This window comes from Etheostoma spectabile, unplaced genomic scaffold, assembly GCF_008692095.1.
Source record: "Etheostoma spectabile isolate EspeVRDwgs_2016 unplaced genomic scaffold, UIUC_Espe_1.0 scaffold352, whole genome shotgun sequence".
In the NCBI taxonomy this organism is placed as follows: Eukaryota; Metazoa; Chordata; class Actinopteri; order Perciformes; family Percidae; genus Etheostoma; species Etheostoma spectabile.
Window position 1 is genome coordinate 1,475,238 of NW_022605591.1, and position 17,540 is coordinate 1,492,777.

General features: G+C 40.4%; 2 protein-coding genes and 2 long non-coding RNA genes across 5 annotated transcripts in view; 1 reads left to right on the forward strand and 3 right to left on the reverse strand.

The window, feature by feature from the left end:
• The window catches only part of LOC116686330 (N-acyl-aromatic-L-amino acid amidohydrolase (carboxylate-forming) B), a 4,908-nt gene extending 2,265 nt beyond the window's left edge, over window positions 1-2,643 (forward strand). For both annotated transcript variants that reach the window (XM_032511317.1, XM_032511316.1), the window contains exon 7: window positions 1,583-2,643. In XM_032511317.1, coding sequence (XP_032367208.1) covers window positions 1,583-1,828 — 246 coding nt within the window. In that variant the 3' untranslated portion in view covers window positions 1,829-2,643. The remainder of the gene's footprint in view (window positions 1-1,582) is intronic.
• LOC116686333 (uncharacterized) overlaps window positions 1-17,540 on the reverse strand; it is a 19,450-nt gene that overhangs the window by 1,017 nt on the left and 893 nt on the right. Inside the window, exon 2 of the long non-coding RNA XR_004331223.1 lies at window positions 16,143-16,145. This is a non-coding gene — a long non-coding RNA (uncharacterized LOC116686333). The remainder of the gene's footprint in view (window positions 1-16,142; window positions 16,146-17,540) is intronic.
• LOC116686331 (claudin domain-containing protein 1) lies at window positions 1,877-10,112 on the reverse strand. Its single transcript, XM_032511319.1, has 4 exons — window positions 9,324-10,112; window positions 5,399-5,506; window positions 5,046-5,183; window positions 1,877-4,359 (listed from the first exon to the last, which is right to left on the reverse strand). Exons 1-4 carry the CDS (start codon window positions 9,613-9,615, stop codon window positions 4,139-4,141), a joined length of 759 nt encoding a protein of 252 aa, XP_032367210.1. The 5' UTR covers window positions 9,616-10,112; the 3' UTR covers window positions 1,877-4,138.
• LOC116686332 (uncharacterized) lies at window positions 16,610-17,130 on the reverse strand. The gene is made up of 2 exons (XR_004331222.1): window positions 16,979-17,130; window positions 16,610-16,883 (listed from the first exon to the last, which is right to left on the reverse strand). It is a non-coding gene; the product is annotated as an uncharacterized LOC116686332 (long non-coding RNA).

The window sequence follows — 17,540 nt, forward strand, 5'->3', positions numbered from 1 at the left end:
GTGTGTGTGTGTGTGTGTGTGTGTGTGTGTGTTTAATAGCTTTAGTGATCACAATACAGGGTGGGGCGTCTTCCTTTGGCATGGCTTCTTATCAGAGCAGCAATCATCAAATGGCATGACGTCCATATCATGGTTTTCATACCAGTACAACTATTATTAACAGCTTGTAATTTGCATATTGTTTTTCTGGGTCACTTATCAAATTGTTCAATAAATGCATTTTTAGGGTTAAAGAAAGAATTCTGTAATTTGGTATTAATTACAGAAAAAAGGTTAACCTGCTCCAAATCCAATTAGTTAATTCAAATGAATTACTGGTGTAACATAGACAGTCTTTTAGTAAGTGCACAGTAGGCCTGCTGAACATGCAAAATGTGAAATTTGTCAACAAGCTAGCATACAATTCAACATAATGAGAGTTTCTAACATTTCTAATAATAAATTATAATTCACGGTGGAGCTTTTTTCCTCCAAATCCTAATTTACCTATCTTTGGTCACAAATTATATTGTTATAGGAATCGTGTAGTAACTAGTAACTACATAAAAAAAGTAACTACATCAAATAAAGTGTTGCCCTTTTTTCTGTTTAAATGATGGTGCAACGTATTATTGAAAAGGCAGGGTACTGATTACTATGTTACAAATGACTAGCAATCAGTAGTTTTTTTTTTCTTACAATTGTTACAAATTTCAAGAGGTGACATTTTGATTATGATTGCAATAAGAAAACAATGGAACTGGACAGGTTGATCAAGCTGAAGCTGATACGATCAGTGGATTTCAGATTGAGTTTGAAGGTAGTGCCTGATGGTCATGCTTTGTCACCGTCTGTGACTGGCATTGCAGCCTTTCTATAAATAACTAGCATTGGAAAATTCACAATGTAGTTTGTGTTGCTATGTTTCAGAGTGTTGTGTAAGTGGTGTTCGGCAGTCATCCTGTGTGTCAGTGACGTTTGAAGTGTCACTTCAGTTCAATGAGTATTTTTATCAGGACACACAATCAACAAGGAACTTCCTAATGCTAATACTAACTATTGATTAAAATGGCTGGTTACTTTTCATATCAAACAGAAAACACTGATCAAATTTTCAAATTGTTGTTTCCAGTTTTATAAAAGTGCAATTCGAAATTGCTGGGGAACTTGTGGTGGTGAACTGGAAAGTTGACAGTATTGCCAACTTTTAGAGGCAAAATTAATTTTCACACATATGCACACACACACACACCATCAGCACTAATGCAAACACAGACTAGCTGTTTCCCCCTGCTTTAAGTCTTTATGCTCAGCTTATCGTCTGCTAGCTCTAGCTTCACATTTAGCATGCAGATATGAGAGTGGCTTCCCATTTACTGTATATCTGACTGCTCATCTAACTTGAGCAACTTTCTTTAAAACTGTTCTTTGAAACATTTTGCAGTTTTTATAAACTCTGTAGTATGGAGCTGGTTTTGACCTGTTGTTTGCTACCTTGCTGCTTTTAACCCACGCACATATAAATGGAGATTGCCTTGCAAATGTTTAATCTCAAAGGTGTTGCTCATAAAGTATCAACCTCATTGGCTGTCCTTCCCCACAGGACCGAGACTTCTGCCTGCTCCACCCTGAAGACCCACTGTTCCAGACCTTCTCAGGTGAAACTCTGAGGTATAAAGGCGATGAACCTCTTTATCCTTTCTTCATCAATGAATGTGCATATTATGAAAAGGGCATTGCTCTCTCCCTGGCAAGGAAAAGATGTGTTACAATTCCTGCAATCCGGGTGCAGACGGAGCAACAGCAACAAGCTAACGAACAGGAATTTGCATCAGAAGAAGAGGAGTGAGGATGGACTTGACACACACAACATGATGAGACTGATGTGACTCTGAAATAAATTTTACGAAAAGCTTTTATTGAAACAAGAGCAGTTGCTTGGAACACACACGTGTACGCCCGCTTACATTCACACACAATATTTAGGTGTACATTTATTAACTGTTTCAGCTCACAACTGGAGAGTGACCGTCACTGTAGATTCACAAAAGCAGTCATACATGGACACTTGCTGTTATATTTACGCTCCAGTAGATTGGGGGATGGAATGATTTCTTGACGTAAAAGTCTGAATATGCAAAATACAATCTAATTTCTCATAAGACTCATCAGACCACATACAGTGCATCATTTCACAGACATTCTTTAGTTTTATGAAACTGTGAGACTGGTGACATATCTGCAAATATACGGCATAGTAAAGTAAGACTTTTTTTTCTAAATTTATTTTGTTTTGGGACACATCTTTAAAAAATAGAAATTTACTATGGACCACTACAGCAATATTCAGGATACGTTCAAAATAATTTAAGTGCAAAGGATCACTGTAGCTTACCAAAATATGGCCTTTAATTTACATTCATAATGCCTAACAGGGAAACGCTGTTTCCATTCATTCCTGTTGAACTGAAATGGTTGTAACAAGTGAATAAAAAATAAATGAACAAATATTAATCAAATAAATAATAACAAACACAACTATATTTACAAAATGATGCCAATGTCTGTAAGCATGTAAGGGCAACTAAACTAAACAAGAAATTGTTAAAAACCACGACAATGTTTAAAACATAACTTTTTGATATTTTCTACAAAAGCCTAAAAGATCAGTCAAAACGTTAGTAATGCTTGAAAATAGCAAAGAAAGCAATGAATTGGGTGAAGAAATGTAAAACAAACACAATCTGACCCTAATAATGGCCAGGAATAAATACATGTCACTTAAGTTAAAAAAGGGATGTCAATCTTTTTTTGCAAGAACAGAAATATTCATCGTCACTCTGAATCATTGATGCCCACTGTCCAAGTCTGTGTTTTGAAGCAGCTAAAGTAAAAGACTGATTGCACAACAGCAAACCTGTCTAAATAAATATAAAATGAATTCCTACGTGACTTTTGGCTCGCTTCAGTGCCAGTACACCTACGTCAGCTGTGTTCCAATAAATGTGTCATTTAACGAAACTGTGATTTTGGGTGTGATCAGTGGTGCATAAAATAGGTCAGTAAAACAAAAGGTATGTACCAATGCCATTCCACAAAACTTAATAAAGTATATTTTATGTGAATACTGTATATGTAATAACCTGTAAACCTCAAATTAATTTGCGACTTTCAAACACACCTGCCGTTAATGAGTTGTTTTAAAATATTTCATACTTTTTGTTTGTGAAAAATTCCCAGGTGTCCACAATTGTGATAGATTTTATCCAGTTGTGTGTATCTTCTTTGTTTGATTTGTACATTACATCATAGGACATAGCCAACAACAGTCTTAGGAATCCAGCAAATTTAGCATGCTTATTAAAAATTGCATACTTTAATGACAATTCCTATTACAATTTGGGTAATCTGTATTAGATTGATGAAACTCCCAAACACAAATGCCTTTAAATAGACAACGTTGTGTTTCTAAAAGGATCTTATTATGCTTCTGCTATTATATTTCTGTATTAGGTACAATGGGAACACAGCAACATTCCTATAATCAGATTGGACAGGGCATGAAACTAGCTGCAGATAAGAGAACGAGAAATGTCAGTAAATATTCCTCATTGTTTAGGAAACAGTTCATGCACATCTACAGTAAAATATAATAAAAAATAGGTCAAAGTTCAACCTGTTTCTGTAATAATTTAATTGGTTGCCTTAATTTTTTTTTTATTCTTTCAAATAAATTTGGCTAATCTAAGGATTTGTTTAAATCTTGTCTGATCATGTTGACAGCTGTTCTTCCTTCCACTTTATTTTTTAATGATGTTTCTGCATTCCTAAATGCCAGCAATGACTTTGTTTCTTTTCACTTTTTCAATGTGAGCCCACTTCTTATTCAGAATGTGTAATATGTTCTACTATACACATCTTTCTGGTTGACCTTTTGAAAACCAATTCCCGTAACCAGTAGATAAAGATAAAAATCTAATCCTTTATCGCGACAGACAGGGTCATCATTACTATATACTACATGCACTTTAATCCATCAGAGGGAATAGCGCACAGATTAATCCACATCACATTCCTCTGAGAACATTATAAAATGCATCTAGATGACAGAGTGGGATATAAATTTAAACAGGGCCAAGATTCAGAGCTGAATCTCAGTCTATGCCACCCGGTAGGCGGTCATACGGTAGTAGTTCTGACTGTGGCTGCGTGCTGCCCACACCAGCAGGGCAGCGGCCATCATGTGGAGTGGGGAGGAAATGAGGGCCAAGTAGAGGGACCAGCCCAGAGAGCCATCCACCTTATCAGGCAGCATCGACACCCTGTGGAGCAGGTCCATTCCCGCCAGGTAGCAGCACACTGTGGCTAAGGTGAAGAGGCCTGCAGGGCACAAGGAACAAAGTGATTATAAAACATGCACCATCAATAGTATGATTACAGTTAAGGTGTAACCATGTGATTGGCCCGCTGACTTGACTGGCACTGTGGAATAACAACAAGGCTCTGTGCAAACACGTTGATTGTCAAGTTGTGGTAGAATTTGACATTATGTAACACACATTTGACCTTATACTGTTGTTCATAACCTAAATACCTATAGAAATAATTACATTCCTATCAACCTCACATCTTCTTTCTGCTTATTGCTTATTTGTAAATGTTAGTAATATAATGTTTATACCATGTTGAACATTATACCAGCTTAACATCAACATGTAAGCATTGTTATTTTCGAGCATGATAGCATGCTGACATTAGCACACAGCTCAAAGCACAGCGTCAGGTTAAAGCTAGCATGGTTGTAAGAATATACCGTGTTTGTTCTTTTAGCAGGTGTGTTCCACCTAATGGATTCAGGGAAAGTACTTTTTTTCTAACAGTTTTTGGTTGTCTGTATGTTAATGCCTGAATGGACTATTTATTTATTTAGTTTGGGATTGGTCACATTCTGAACATTACTTTTAAAGACTTGGATTAAAACTGGAACCCTTGTGACTACCTCAAGCTTATTTAGCCACATCTGCCAGTTACTAACAAGTGGGTTGGTGTTGCTGAACAGGTCTTACCAGCCAGCAGGTGAAGTACTCCTATGCCAAGGGTGGGTGTGAGACTTCGGCAGAGGCAGGCACAAAACCCAGTCAGGGCTGCCAACACCACCAGACCCAAGGACACCAGTGGCAGCAGAAACTGGCACCTCCACAAGTCTAAACACATATGCACACAGACACAGAAACAGTTACTAAGTCTTCATTTCCTCACCTTATTATGCATGACAGAAGACGCAGCCCTGATTGGGGGCAATGTATTATTCAACACCATATGTTGGTCATAATTAACGAACTACGCAGAGAAGAGGCTAGTTCTTACAGGTTCATTAGATCACTTCAAAAGGGGGAAAATGTGTTGTGACTGAACTTACATGTGCGCAGCATGTCTTCTCCACTGTTGTGGTTGCCTGGTTCTTTATACTTTGGAGTGAACTGCTGAAGTAGAGTGAAGCTTCGACACTCTAGCATAACCTTGACATCTGAAAAAGATTACGAACGTTATTTAATTTTTATTTCACTGCAATAGCAACATGCATAGAGGAAACTTTTTCCTTATCTGTTCTGACTGCTTAAATGCTACTTCACTGCAACAAAAACACATTTTTTAATCAGCTAATTGCCATTAAATTACATCAAGGTGAATTACTAATTAAAATGGTACAACTTAATGAGAGTTAGGGTTATATTAAGATACTGATTTTTATGTAATTTATGCTGTGAACAGTTATTAGTTGATCAAATGATTAGTAGATTGCGATTTAATTGGCAACAATTGTGATAAAAGATTATCTATAAATATCATATCTATAAATGTAATTAGATGTCCTCAAACAAAACTGTGATACTGGGGGTGATCAGTGGTGCAATAAAATATATCATAGTATATTTTATGTAATACTAGGAATGGGGGAAGAGAGAGGTGGTCACATTCAAACATGGGCCACTGCATTAAGGACTGTGCCTCAGTATATGGGGCGCACGCTTGACCAGGTGAGCTAACAGGGCACCCCCTTTAAGTCATTTTTGCCTTTTATTCAAAGGTACGAGCTTCTCAAATGTGTAGATTGGCTAGTTTCCCAGTTTACTATGATGTATGTTTACTTAGGCTTCAGGGAATAATGATGGCCATTTCTCACAATTGTCTAACATTGTATACACTGAATATAACTTAGTTATAAATTATTGTCAGACCTAATAATAATGCAAGTAATTGCTGGCTGCCGCCTTACAGTAATCCTATTATTAAATAATACTATCTTGCCCAAGGCATTACAAAACAATAAAGCCAATTGATTAAGCACTACACAATGAGAATATTACAAACTCACACAATAAAGTCTTAAAACCTGTGACTCATAGTTTATATTGTACTTCAGTGGTGCAAATTAAAGAAAATTAATACATATAACCAGAGAGGGAGTAAACCTGGGGTTTTTGAATTCCGTCTGGAGTGCCTGGTTGGCAACCCAGCCCTGATCATTAGGACCAATCCATCTGACAGGATTTTGGTGGCTTCACATACACTGAAATATTTTACCTTAGACAACCCCCAACAGCTTATAACCTATCTTCACAACATCTGCGTTCAAAATAATTTAAGTGAAAAGGATCACTGTAGCTTACCAATATATGGCCTTTAATATACATTCATAATGCCAAACAGGGAAATGCTGGGTAACTAAAGTAAACAAGAAAGGGTTAAAAACCACAACAATGTTTAAAGCATAACTCGAATATAGAGATATTTAGATATTTTCAACAAAAGCTTAAAAGATCAGTCAAATTGTTAGTAATGCCGAATATAACAAAGAAAACAATGAATTGGGTGAAGAAATGTAAAACAAACACAATCTGACCCTAATAATGGCCAGGAATAAGTACATGTCACTTAAGTTAAAAAAGGGATGTCAGTCTTTTTATGCAAGAACAGAACTATTCATCGTCACTCTCAATCATTGATGCCCACTGTCCAAGTCTGTGTTTTGAAGCAGCTAAAGTAAAAGAGTGATTGCACAACAGCAACCCTGTCTAAATAAATGTAAAAGGAATTCCTACGCAACTTTTGGCTCGCTTCAGTGCCAGTTCACCTACGTCAGCTGTGTTCCTATAAATGTAATTAGATGTCCTCAAACAAAACTGTGATACTGGGGGTGATCAGTTGTGCAATAAAATATATCATAGTATATTTTATGTAATACTAGGAATGGGGGAAGAGAGAGGTGGTCACATTCAAACATGGGCCACTGCATTAAGGACTGTGCCTCAGTATATGGGGCGCACGCTTGACCAGGTGAGCTAACAGGGCACCCCCTTTAAGTCATTTTTGCCTTTTATTCAAAGGTACGAGCTTCTCAAATGTGTAGATTGGCTAGTTTCCCAGTTTACTATGATGTATGTTTACTTAGGCTTCAGGGAATAATGATGGCCATTTCTCACAATTGTCTAACATTGTATACACTGAACAATAACTTAGTTATAAATTATTGTCAGACCTAATAATAATGCAAGTAATTGCTGGCTGCCGCCTCACAGTAATCCTATAATTAAATAATACTATCTTGCCCAAGGCATTCAAAACAATAAAGCCATTGTTAAGCACTACCAATGAGAATATTACAAACTCACACAATAGTCTTAAAACCTTGTGACTCATAGTTTTATATGTACTTCAGTGGTGCAAATTAAAGAAAATTAATACATATAACCAGAAGAGTAAACCTGGGGTTTTTGATTCCTCTGGATTGCCTGGTTGGCACCCCAGCCCTGACCTTAGGACCATCCATCTGACGGAGTTTTGGTGGCTTCACATACACTGAATATTTAACCTTAGACACCCCCCAACAGCTTTACCTATCTTCACAACATCTCTTTCAAAATATTTAAGTGAAAAGGATCACTGTAGCTTACCCAATATATGGCCTTTAATATACATTCATAATGCCAAACAGGGAAATCTGGGTACTAAAGTAAACAAGAAAGGGTTAAAAACCACAACAATGTTCAAGCATAACTCGAATATAGAGATATTTAGATATTTCTACAAACTTAAAGATCATCAATTGTTAGTATGCCGAATATAACAAAGAAAGCAATGAATTGGTTGAAGAAATGTAAAACAAACACAATCTGACCCTAATGGCCGGAATAAATACATGTCACTTAAGTTAAAAAAGGGATGTCATCTTTTTATGCAAGAACAAACTATCATTGTCCCTCTGAATCATGATGCCCACTGTCCAGGTCGGTTTTTGAAGCGCTAAAGTAAAAGGTGATTGCACAACAGCAAACCTGTCTAAAAAAATAAAAAGGAATCCTATGCGACTTTTGGCTTGCTTCAGTGCCATACCCTCTACGTCAGCTGTGTTCCTATAAATTTAATTAGATGTCCTCAAACAAACTGTGTATGGGGGTGATCAGTGGTGCAATAAATATATCATAGTATATTTTATGTATACTAGGAATGGGGAAGAGAGAGGGTCACATTCAAACATGGGCCACTGCATTAAGGACTGCCTCAGTATATGGGGCGCACCGCTTGACCGGTGGCTAACAGGGCACCCCCTTTAAGTCATTTTGCCTTTTATTCAAAGGTACGAGCTTCTCAAATTGTTAGATTGCTAGTTTCCCAGTTTACTATGATGATGTTTACTTAGGCTTCAGGAATAATGATGGCCATTTCTCACATTGTCTAACATTGTATACACTGACAATAACTTAGTTATAAATTATTTCGACCTAATAATACGCAAGTAATTGCTGCTGCCGCTTACAGTAATCCTATAATTAATAATCCATCTTGCCCAAGGCATTTCAAACAATAAGCCAATTGATTAAGCACTACACAATGAGATATTACAACTCACACAATAAAGTTCTTAAAACCTGTGACTCTAGTTTATTGTACTTCAGTGGTGCAAATTAAAGAAATTAATACATTAACCAGAGAGGGATAACCTGGGTTTTTTGGATCCGTCTGGATTGCCTGGTTGGCAACCCAGCCCTGATCATTAGGACCAATCCATCTGACAGGATTTTGGTGGCTTCACATACACTGAAATATTTTACCTTAGACAACCCCCAATAGCCTATTTTCAGCCTCCAGATGTTTAACAGATATTTATCAAAAAAATCAGCTTAGTTCTGTGATAATACACGAGAGACACAAAGTGATGCTATTTACAATTAAAGGGTAACACAGGTCTGAGATAATCTGACGTCTGAGACAGAAGCTCATGACTAATCTGTGTGTAAAAGTGACATACAGTGTCATTGGGCAGGTTAGGTCAGTTAACATACCTGGCTCTTTGTACCAGTGTGCGTTGGCAGGAACGAGCACACACCTCCACCAGAGGCCCACAGTCCCGTTGAGGCGGAACAGGGTGTCGCTGTAGGTTTTCTCATCAAACTCCCCGTCCATGAACTCCTCATACATGGAGCGCACATCGGACACGTTGGCCTCTCCGCGCACGGTGGGGCTGCTGTACTGGTACCAGTGCTGCGTCCCGATGGCCACCGAAAGATACACGGTGGCCAGTATGCTCAGCACACAGGCGATGACCAGAGCTGTAGCGTAGCGGTTGTCAACCATTGTTCACCGAGCTGGAGACACGTCAAACAGGGATTAAATTGATGCCAGCGATCGAGTTGTCGCGCATCAATCTGGTCAATCTGCAATGCTTCCTGTCAAACACCCGTAAACAAGTCACTCTGGCATTGCCATGCCTGCAAAATATTGGCCTTGCGTGCAAAAGCTAACAACAGCCTTTTATTTTATTGACTGATACTCATCTCCAGTGTTGTCCTAACAGTCAGCGTCGGCAGCCCTGCAGGGCGGCTCGGATGCGCCATCTGTTCCCTTGTCCCACTTCCACAGATGGTGGATGGCCTGACGCTACGACAGATGTCACACAGCTAGTTCGCAATAATAACCTTTAGTCCTTACCAAAGAAAGTAGCTACAGTATCAGGCATATCTTATTTAATAGCCCAGTAGGCTATGTTATGTCCTGTACCAGACTGAAAACGCAAATTGCATGGTTCTATTTTGGACGATGGGGGTGATGCCGGGTACACCCGAGTTGTAATCCATGCGTGTTCCTCTTCCGGTTCCTCTGATCACCAGATTTAAAAATTACCCTTTTCCCACGAAGCTAGTGTCTTTTATTCCATCGATGTTACGGAGAGGGCAAAAAACACATGACCCTTCTGGGAGCAAGATGAGCAGCAACACAGCATTAGCAAAATAAAATCTTGACAAATTGTTCAAAGAAATGATTTGTAAGATTAAGTGGTACATAAAAGGTACACAAAAAGGGTAGAAGGTAACAAATAATTAGTTACCCTTTTTCAGAAGGGTGATTACTCTTTTTCAGACACGTAAGGAATAAAAAGGGTAACTGCCCCCTTCTGTAAAAGGGTAACTGCCCTTTTAAAAAAGGTTAACTAATCACATGTTATCTTCTGAAAAAGGGTAACTGCCCTTCTGAAAAAGAATAACTAATCATTCGTTACTCTTTCAAACACAGTGACTACCCTTTTTGTGTACCTTATTGTAAAGTGTTACCATGCATTATAAAATGTTTTAAAGCTATTTATATCAATTAACGTCTTATAGTACACAATCTGTACAGAACGGTGCATCGTTTTTTTTTTCAAGAGCTGAAATTGTGATTATAAATGGAAAAAAAAATACACAATGGGACTGGACAGGTTGATCAAGCTGCAGGTGATACAATCAGTGGATTTCAGATTGAGTTTGGGGCAGTGCCTTATAATCATGCTTTGTCATCGTCTGACTGTAAACTTCACAATGTAGTTCGTGTTGCAATGTTAAGGAGTGTTGAGGAGGTGGTGTTTGGCAGTCATCCGGTGTCATTTCAGTTCATTATTGTCTTTTATCAGGACACACAATCATGAAGGAACTTCCGGCTAATGCTAACAGTGGATTTAAATGGATCGTTACTTTTTATATCAAAAAGAAAACAATGATCAAATTTTCAAATTGTTTCTGTGATTAGCTGGAGAGGTTCTGCTCTGTGATTAGCTATGCTTTATACAATTTGTAATGTTTTATATCAATTAAAGGCTTAACAAATCATTCATTACGCTTTCAAAAACAGTAACTAATCATTAACTACCTATTTTTTTGTGTACCTTATTGTATGTTAGTGTTTCATTATTTGTTCCAGATCTTGGTTAAACAGCTGTAGTCTAACCTAGATTGAGGAATACAGACAATAAAAAGAAACATTGAACTTTTCATCTCACAAATAAATAGCTGTGTCATGAGCAATGAAACACCCCATTGTTTAATTAAACACAAAGAAGCAGCGCTGTGGTCAAGATTTTAGAAGTCCAAGGTCTCCTATAGCCTATCCATCCACCCACAGAAAACTTTGTCCATGAATCAAAAGAAAAGTTTCTAAAAATGTGTTGTTTCCAACATTTCTTTCCAGTATTTTCTTCTTTTCAATTCAATTCAATTTTATTTATATAGTGCCAAATCACAACAACAACGGTTACCTCATTGTGCTTTTCATAAAAGAGCAGGTTCAGAACCACGTAACAGAGTTTCCTATTGGGGATCAATAAAGTAGTTCTGATTCTGATTCTGGGTCGGCGGCTGTAGCTGAGAAATCAAGTGATTTTAGAATAGAATAGAATAAATCTTTATTGTCCACCAGGGTGGAAATTCTTCTTTGGCTCAGCAGACCTACAAGACAGAATAACATACAGACAACATCTCAGACATAGTAAGTGAAGTATAAAAAGATGAAATAAAAATATCAGCATAAAAATGATTAGATATGCTTAAATTCATTAAAATAGCAGTTCTGTTCATGGGGCGGCTGGTGGTAGAGCGCTTGCCTGCCAATCGGAAGGTTGGTGGTTCGATCCCTTGCCTTGCAGTCCTATGTCGAAGTGTCCTTGGGCAAGACACTGAACCCCGAGTTGCCCCCGATCTGCACATGAGAGTGTGAATGTGTGTGAATGTTTATCTGATGAGCAGGTGGCACCTTGTACGGCAGCCTCGGCCACAGTGTATGAATGTGTGTGAATGGTGAATGTTTCCTGTAGATGTACAAGCGTTTTGAGTAGTCGTTAGACTAGAAAAGCGCTATATATACGCACATTTACATGTTTGATGTGTCTCATTTGGTTGAGTATACTGATGGCATTTGGAATATAGGATTCCTATAGAATATATATGTGGGGTGTGGGGATACTCGCAAGTCCCCGGCTGAGCGCCGCTGCGTTGGAGTTACCCCGGTGGACGAGAGGGTGCTCCTACGCCTGCGGGTGATGGGGGGAAAACTCTGACTGTTGTTGTGCATATGCACCAAGCAGGAGTTCGAGATTGGCCTTCTGGAGACCTTGATGGAGTCCTGTATGGGGCTCCAGTAGGGACTCCATTGTTCTGCTGGGGGACTTCAACGCACACGTGGGCAATGATGGAGATACTTGGAGAGGCGTGATTGGGAGGAACGGCCTCCCTGATCTGAATCAGAGTGGTTGTCTGTTGTTGGACTTCTGTGCTAGTCATGGATTGTCCATAACAAACACCATGTTCGAACATAGGGATGCTCATAAGTGTACGTGGTACCAGAGCACCCTAGGCCAAAGGTCAATGATCGATTTTATAATCGTTTCATCTAATCTGAGGCCGTATGTTTGGACACTCGGGTGAGAAGAGGGGCAGAGCTGTCAACTGATCACCATCTGTGGTGAGTGTGAGTGGGTCAGGGGGTGGGGGAGGACTTGGAAGACCTGGTAAGCCCACAACGCGTAGTGCGGGTAATTGGGAACGTCTGGAGGAGGCCCCTGTCCGACGGACTTTCAACTCACACCTCCGGCGGAGCTTTTCGTGCATCCCTGTGGAGGTGGGGGCATTGAACCTGAGTGGACAATGTTCAAAGTTTCCATTGCTGAAGCTGCGGCGGGGAGCTGTGGGTCTTGGGTCATAGGTGCTTCAAGGGCGGTAACCCACGAACACCCTGGGGACACCGGTGGTCAGGGAAGCCGTCCGACTGAAGAAGGAGTCCTTCGGAATATGTATCCAGAGGACTCCGGACGCAGGTGCAGTAGACGGGCCCAGGGCTGCAGCCTCTGCCGTGACAGAGGCAAAGCAGCGGGTGTGGGAGAAGTTCGGAGAGGACATGGGAGAAGACTTTCGGTCGGCACCAAGGTGCTTCTGGAAAACCGTTCGCCACCTCAGGAGGGGGGAACCGGGACTCATCCAAGCTGTATACAGTAAGGAGGGACGTGTTGACCTAACTGGGGAGGTAATAGAGCGGTGGAAGGAGCACTTTGAGGAACTCCTAAATCAGCTGACACGTCCTCTGTGGTGGAGGCAGAGCTGGAGGATGATGGGGGATTATCGTCTTTCCTGGTGGAGGTCGCTGAGGTAGTCAAACAACTCCACAGTGGCAAAGCCCCAGGATTGATGAGATCCGTCCAGAAATGCTGAAGGCTCTGGGTGTGGAGGGGCTGTCTTGGTTGACACGCCTCTTTAACATTGCGTGGAAGTCTGGGACAGTGCCGAAGGAGTGGCAGACTGGGGTGGTGGTTCCCTCTTCAAAAAGGGGACCAGAGGGTGTGTGCCAATTACAGGGGTATACACTTCTCAGCCTCCCTGGTAAAGTCTACTCAAGGTGCTGGAAAGGAGGTTCGGCCGATCGATAGTCGAACCTCGGATTGAGAGAACAATGCGGATTCCGTCCTGCGTGGAACACGGACCGATCTTTACTCTCGCAAGGATCCTGGAGGGAGCCTGGAGTATGCCCAACCAGTCTACATGGTTTGTGGATCTGGAGAAGGCGTATGACCCGGTCCCCGGGAGAAACTGGGAGGTGCTGCGGGATAGGAGTGAGGGGGTCCCTTCTTGGGCCATCAATCTCGTGTATGACCAAAGCGAGAGCTGTGTCCGGGTTTCTCGGCAGTAAGTCGGACTCGTTCCAGGTGAGGTTGGCCTTGCCAGGGCTGCGCTTTGTCACCATCTGTTACAAATTTATGGACAGGATATACGGGCGTAGTCGGGGGGGCGGGGAGGGGTTGCAGTTTCGGTGGGCTGAGGATCTCATCGCTGCTTTTTGCAGATGATGTGGTCCTGATGCGTCATCGCTCTGCTGACCTTCAGACTCTCTGGATCGGTTCGCAGCCGAGTGTGAGCGGTGGGATGAGGATCAGCACCTCAAATCTGACGGCATGGTTCTCGCGGAAAACCGATGGAGTGCTTCTTCGTGTAGGAGTGAGCCTTACCCCAGTGAAGGAGTTTAAGTACCTGGGGTCTTGTTCGCGAGTGAGGGACTGTGGAGCGTGAGACTGGTCGGAGAATCGGAGCAGCTGGTGTGGTATTACATTCTGTTTATCGCACCGTTGTGACGAAAAGGAGCTGAGCCAGAAGGCAAAGCTCTCGATCTACCGGGCATTTTCGTTCCTACCCTCACCTATGGTCATGAAGGCTGGGTCATGACCGAAGAACGAGATCCAGGGTACAAGCGGCCGAAATGGGTTTCCTCAGGAGGGTGGCTGGCGTCTCCCTTAGAGATAGGGTGAGAAGCACAGTCATCCGAGAGGAGCTGGAGTAGAGCCGCTGCTCCTTCGCGTCGAAAGGAGCCAGTTGAGGTGGTTTGGGCATCTGGTAAGGATGCCTCCTGGGCGCCTCCCAAGGGAGGTGTTCCAGGCACGTCCAGCTGGAGGAGGCCTCGGGAAGACCTAGGACTAGGTGGAGAGATTATATCTCCAACTGGCCTGGGAACGCCGGGATCCCCCAGTCGGTGCTGGTGTGTGGCTCGGGAAAGGGAAGTTTGGGTCCCCTAATGGAGTGGCTGCCCCCGCGACCCGATACCGGATAAGCGGTCGAAGATGGATGGATATAGAATATAGAATAGAGGATTTTTAAAAAAAACTTTTTGCCAGAGGCCCTCTGTAGCACCACCCAGACTTCAGGAGCTCAAACTGGCTGGAAAGAGGTTGTGTACTCCTATACTCCTATAGTCCTTATTCTGTCAGTGTATATTTGGGTCAGATGTTTTTGGGGTTTTCCCACTATTTTGTTAGCTGTTGACACTATCCTGTTAAGCTTCTTCTTGAGTTTGCAGCTATGTGGCCAAACCAAGCAGAAAGGTGAAAGATTAAGACATTTTCAATGTGTGTGGTGTATTCTAGCTCAGTAATCTGAACACTGACGCCCAGATAGCTCAGTCTTCTAAGGAGACTGAGTTGTGAGCATTTCTTAAAAATAAAGTCTGTGTTATCTGAAAAACTCAGATGGTTGTCAAGAACCGTACCTAGGTAATTAAAAGTTCCCACTGTTTCATCAGCTAGGCTATTAGGTAAAACTGTCTCTGTTTTTGTGTCTTGTGTGCAAAAGAGTAACTAGTTTGTCTTTGACACATTAATCTTTAGCTCGCTATTATTGCATCATGCTTCAAGGGCCTTTATGTGTGCTAGATACCAGGCCTTACCAAGGGGGTCAGTTTTTTGTCAGAGACTTACTAAGGCCATGTCGTCAGCGTATTCTATCAATTTAACGGTGCTATTATTTATAGAAAACTCATTTGTCAATAGAGAGAAATGCAAAGGAGAAAGAACGCTGCCTTGTGAGCGGCCTGCACTCGAGGAAAGAGGGAATCCCTTACCTGTTTATTTTGTTGGTCTAAGTAAAAAAATGTTTAAAAAAAACTAAAAAGTTAATAAAGCCAATTTAGACCTCCCATGTGTGATTTTGCAATGCAGAATTCCTCCAGGTTGCTAAAACTCATATTTCTGATAGTCTCACTTGGTCTGGTATGGTGAATGTTACCAAAGCTTCCATAGGCCTATTGCTGTATTGAGCTAGCTTGTTGGGTTTATGCCCTTTATCTACTTGTGCTAGTGCTAAGTTATTTTTTAGCATGATGTCAAATAGTCTTGCTTTCAGTTGGTGCTGTAACACAAACTTGTGACATGACATCTTTGACTGTTGTATGGAATCTCTTTAGGATATTTTGATTCTTTTTCTTTTCGAAAAATGACAGGATTCTTTTCATTTTTTTTTTTAAATGTTAAAACATCACACAAGACACTTTATTTTTCTTTGTATTCTGATCATTGTAAAGTTTATTAGAAATTGAACAAACTACAAGAAATCTCACAGAATACATCTATGCATGATTAGATAAATACACGTTATAAATAAGAACATTGATAGTGCATTGCAGGGATTTGTATGGATATATATACTCATGTATACCATTGTGATAATATTTGACATCCCAGGGCTTAATTTTAAATTTATTCAATGTGATGTATCTTAACATTAATAGCTACTGCTTAGTTCTAATGCCTGTTTCTAGAAGGGCCTTTAAAATAGCATAAATAAAAGATGTTTAGACAAAGTTAAAATGTGGTACATTTTGTTGAACTTATAGGAACACCTGTACAACTTCATATAGACATATGTGGCGCGTAAATACACAAACATTTACAACATATATGTGCATATACACAATGGCATACAAATCTATATACATACATGTAGACTACATAGGCTAACTATAAATTGCATTCACATTCATACCCCCGCCTTCCCCTTTTGTCCAATATTTTGTTTTGCACAATTCTTTTACCTCTCTAGGGGTTTTGCAAAGTTACATTTGATAGTAAATTTATCTGAAGCTTTCAAAGCCTTAATAAGGCAATCATTACTTTTGGATATTTACTAACAGATTCCCTTTTCACATCAGTCATTAGTGTCATGACTTTAAATTAAAGTGGAATCAGCACAGATATTATTGCTTGCTTTACAGTAGCCATGACAACAGTACCAGGCAGGCTGCAGTGACAAGACTGATTTTGTGGCTTACTCCACCCGAAGCTGTAAATGAGGAGAAGGAAACAAAACATTAGTTTACCAAACAGTTGTTTACCTTTTTAAAAAATGTTGATGACGTAGCACACAATATTGCTTACAGATGCCATTCACGCTGATGGAGCTGCCTTCAATGTCAAAGCCGCTGACGCTTGAAGCTGCTTTGATCAAAGAGCTTGTAATCTGAGTGTTATTAGGAGCAAGTGGGCCTACAAAGCTAAGGTCCATAGTGTTGATGACTGATCCACTCCTGCAGAAAGAGAAACCCATAATATCGTTTGAAACATCAGATGAAGTCCACTATTCCTAAATTAATTACCTGAACAAATGAAATTCCCTGAATGACACCACTTTCAAGGCACTAAGGAGGGGAATGTTTGTTTGAAGACCGTTCAAGCTGCGGAAACAAAATGGGTTTTATTTAAAGACTTTTTACTTTGAACATTGAAGGTGGTGTACATATGAGATAAGTGTACAGTGAGCTGGTGTGTAATTGTGTAATTGCATCTTTCTTCACCTGTTCCCCTTAATGTCTCTGTATGTGATGTTTTTTCATTACATGACTGTCAAGGGATTGTTCAGTTCTTTGGTGAGTACTTGAGCTCTCTGAAAAAGTAATTCATAAGTGTACAAGGATATTTCATTCTAAGGGTGAGACTTACC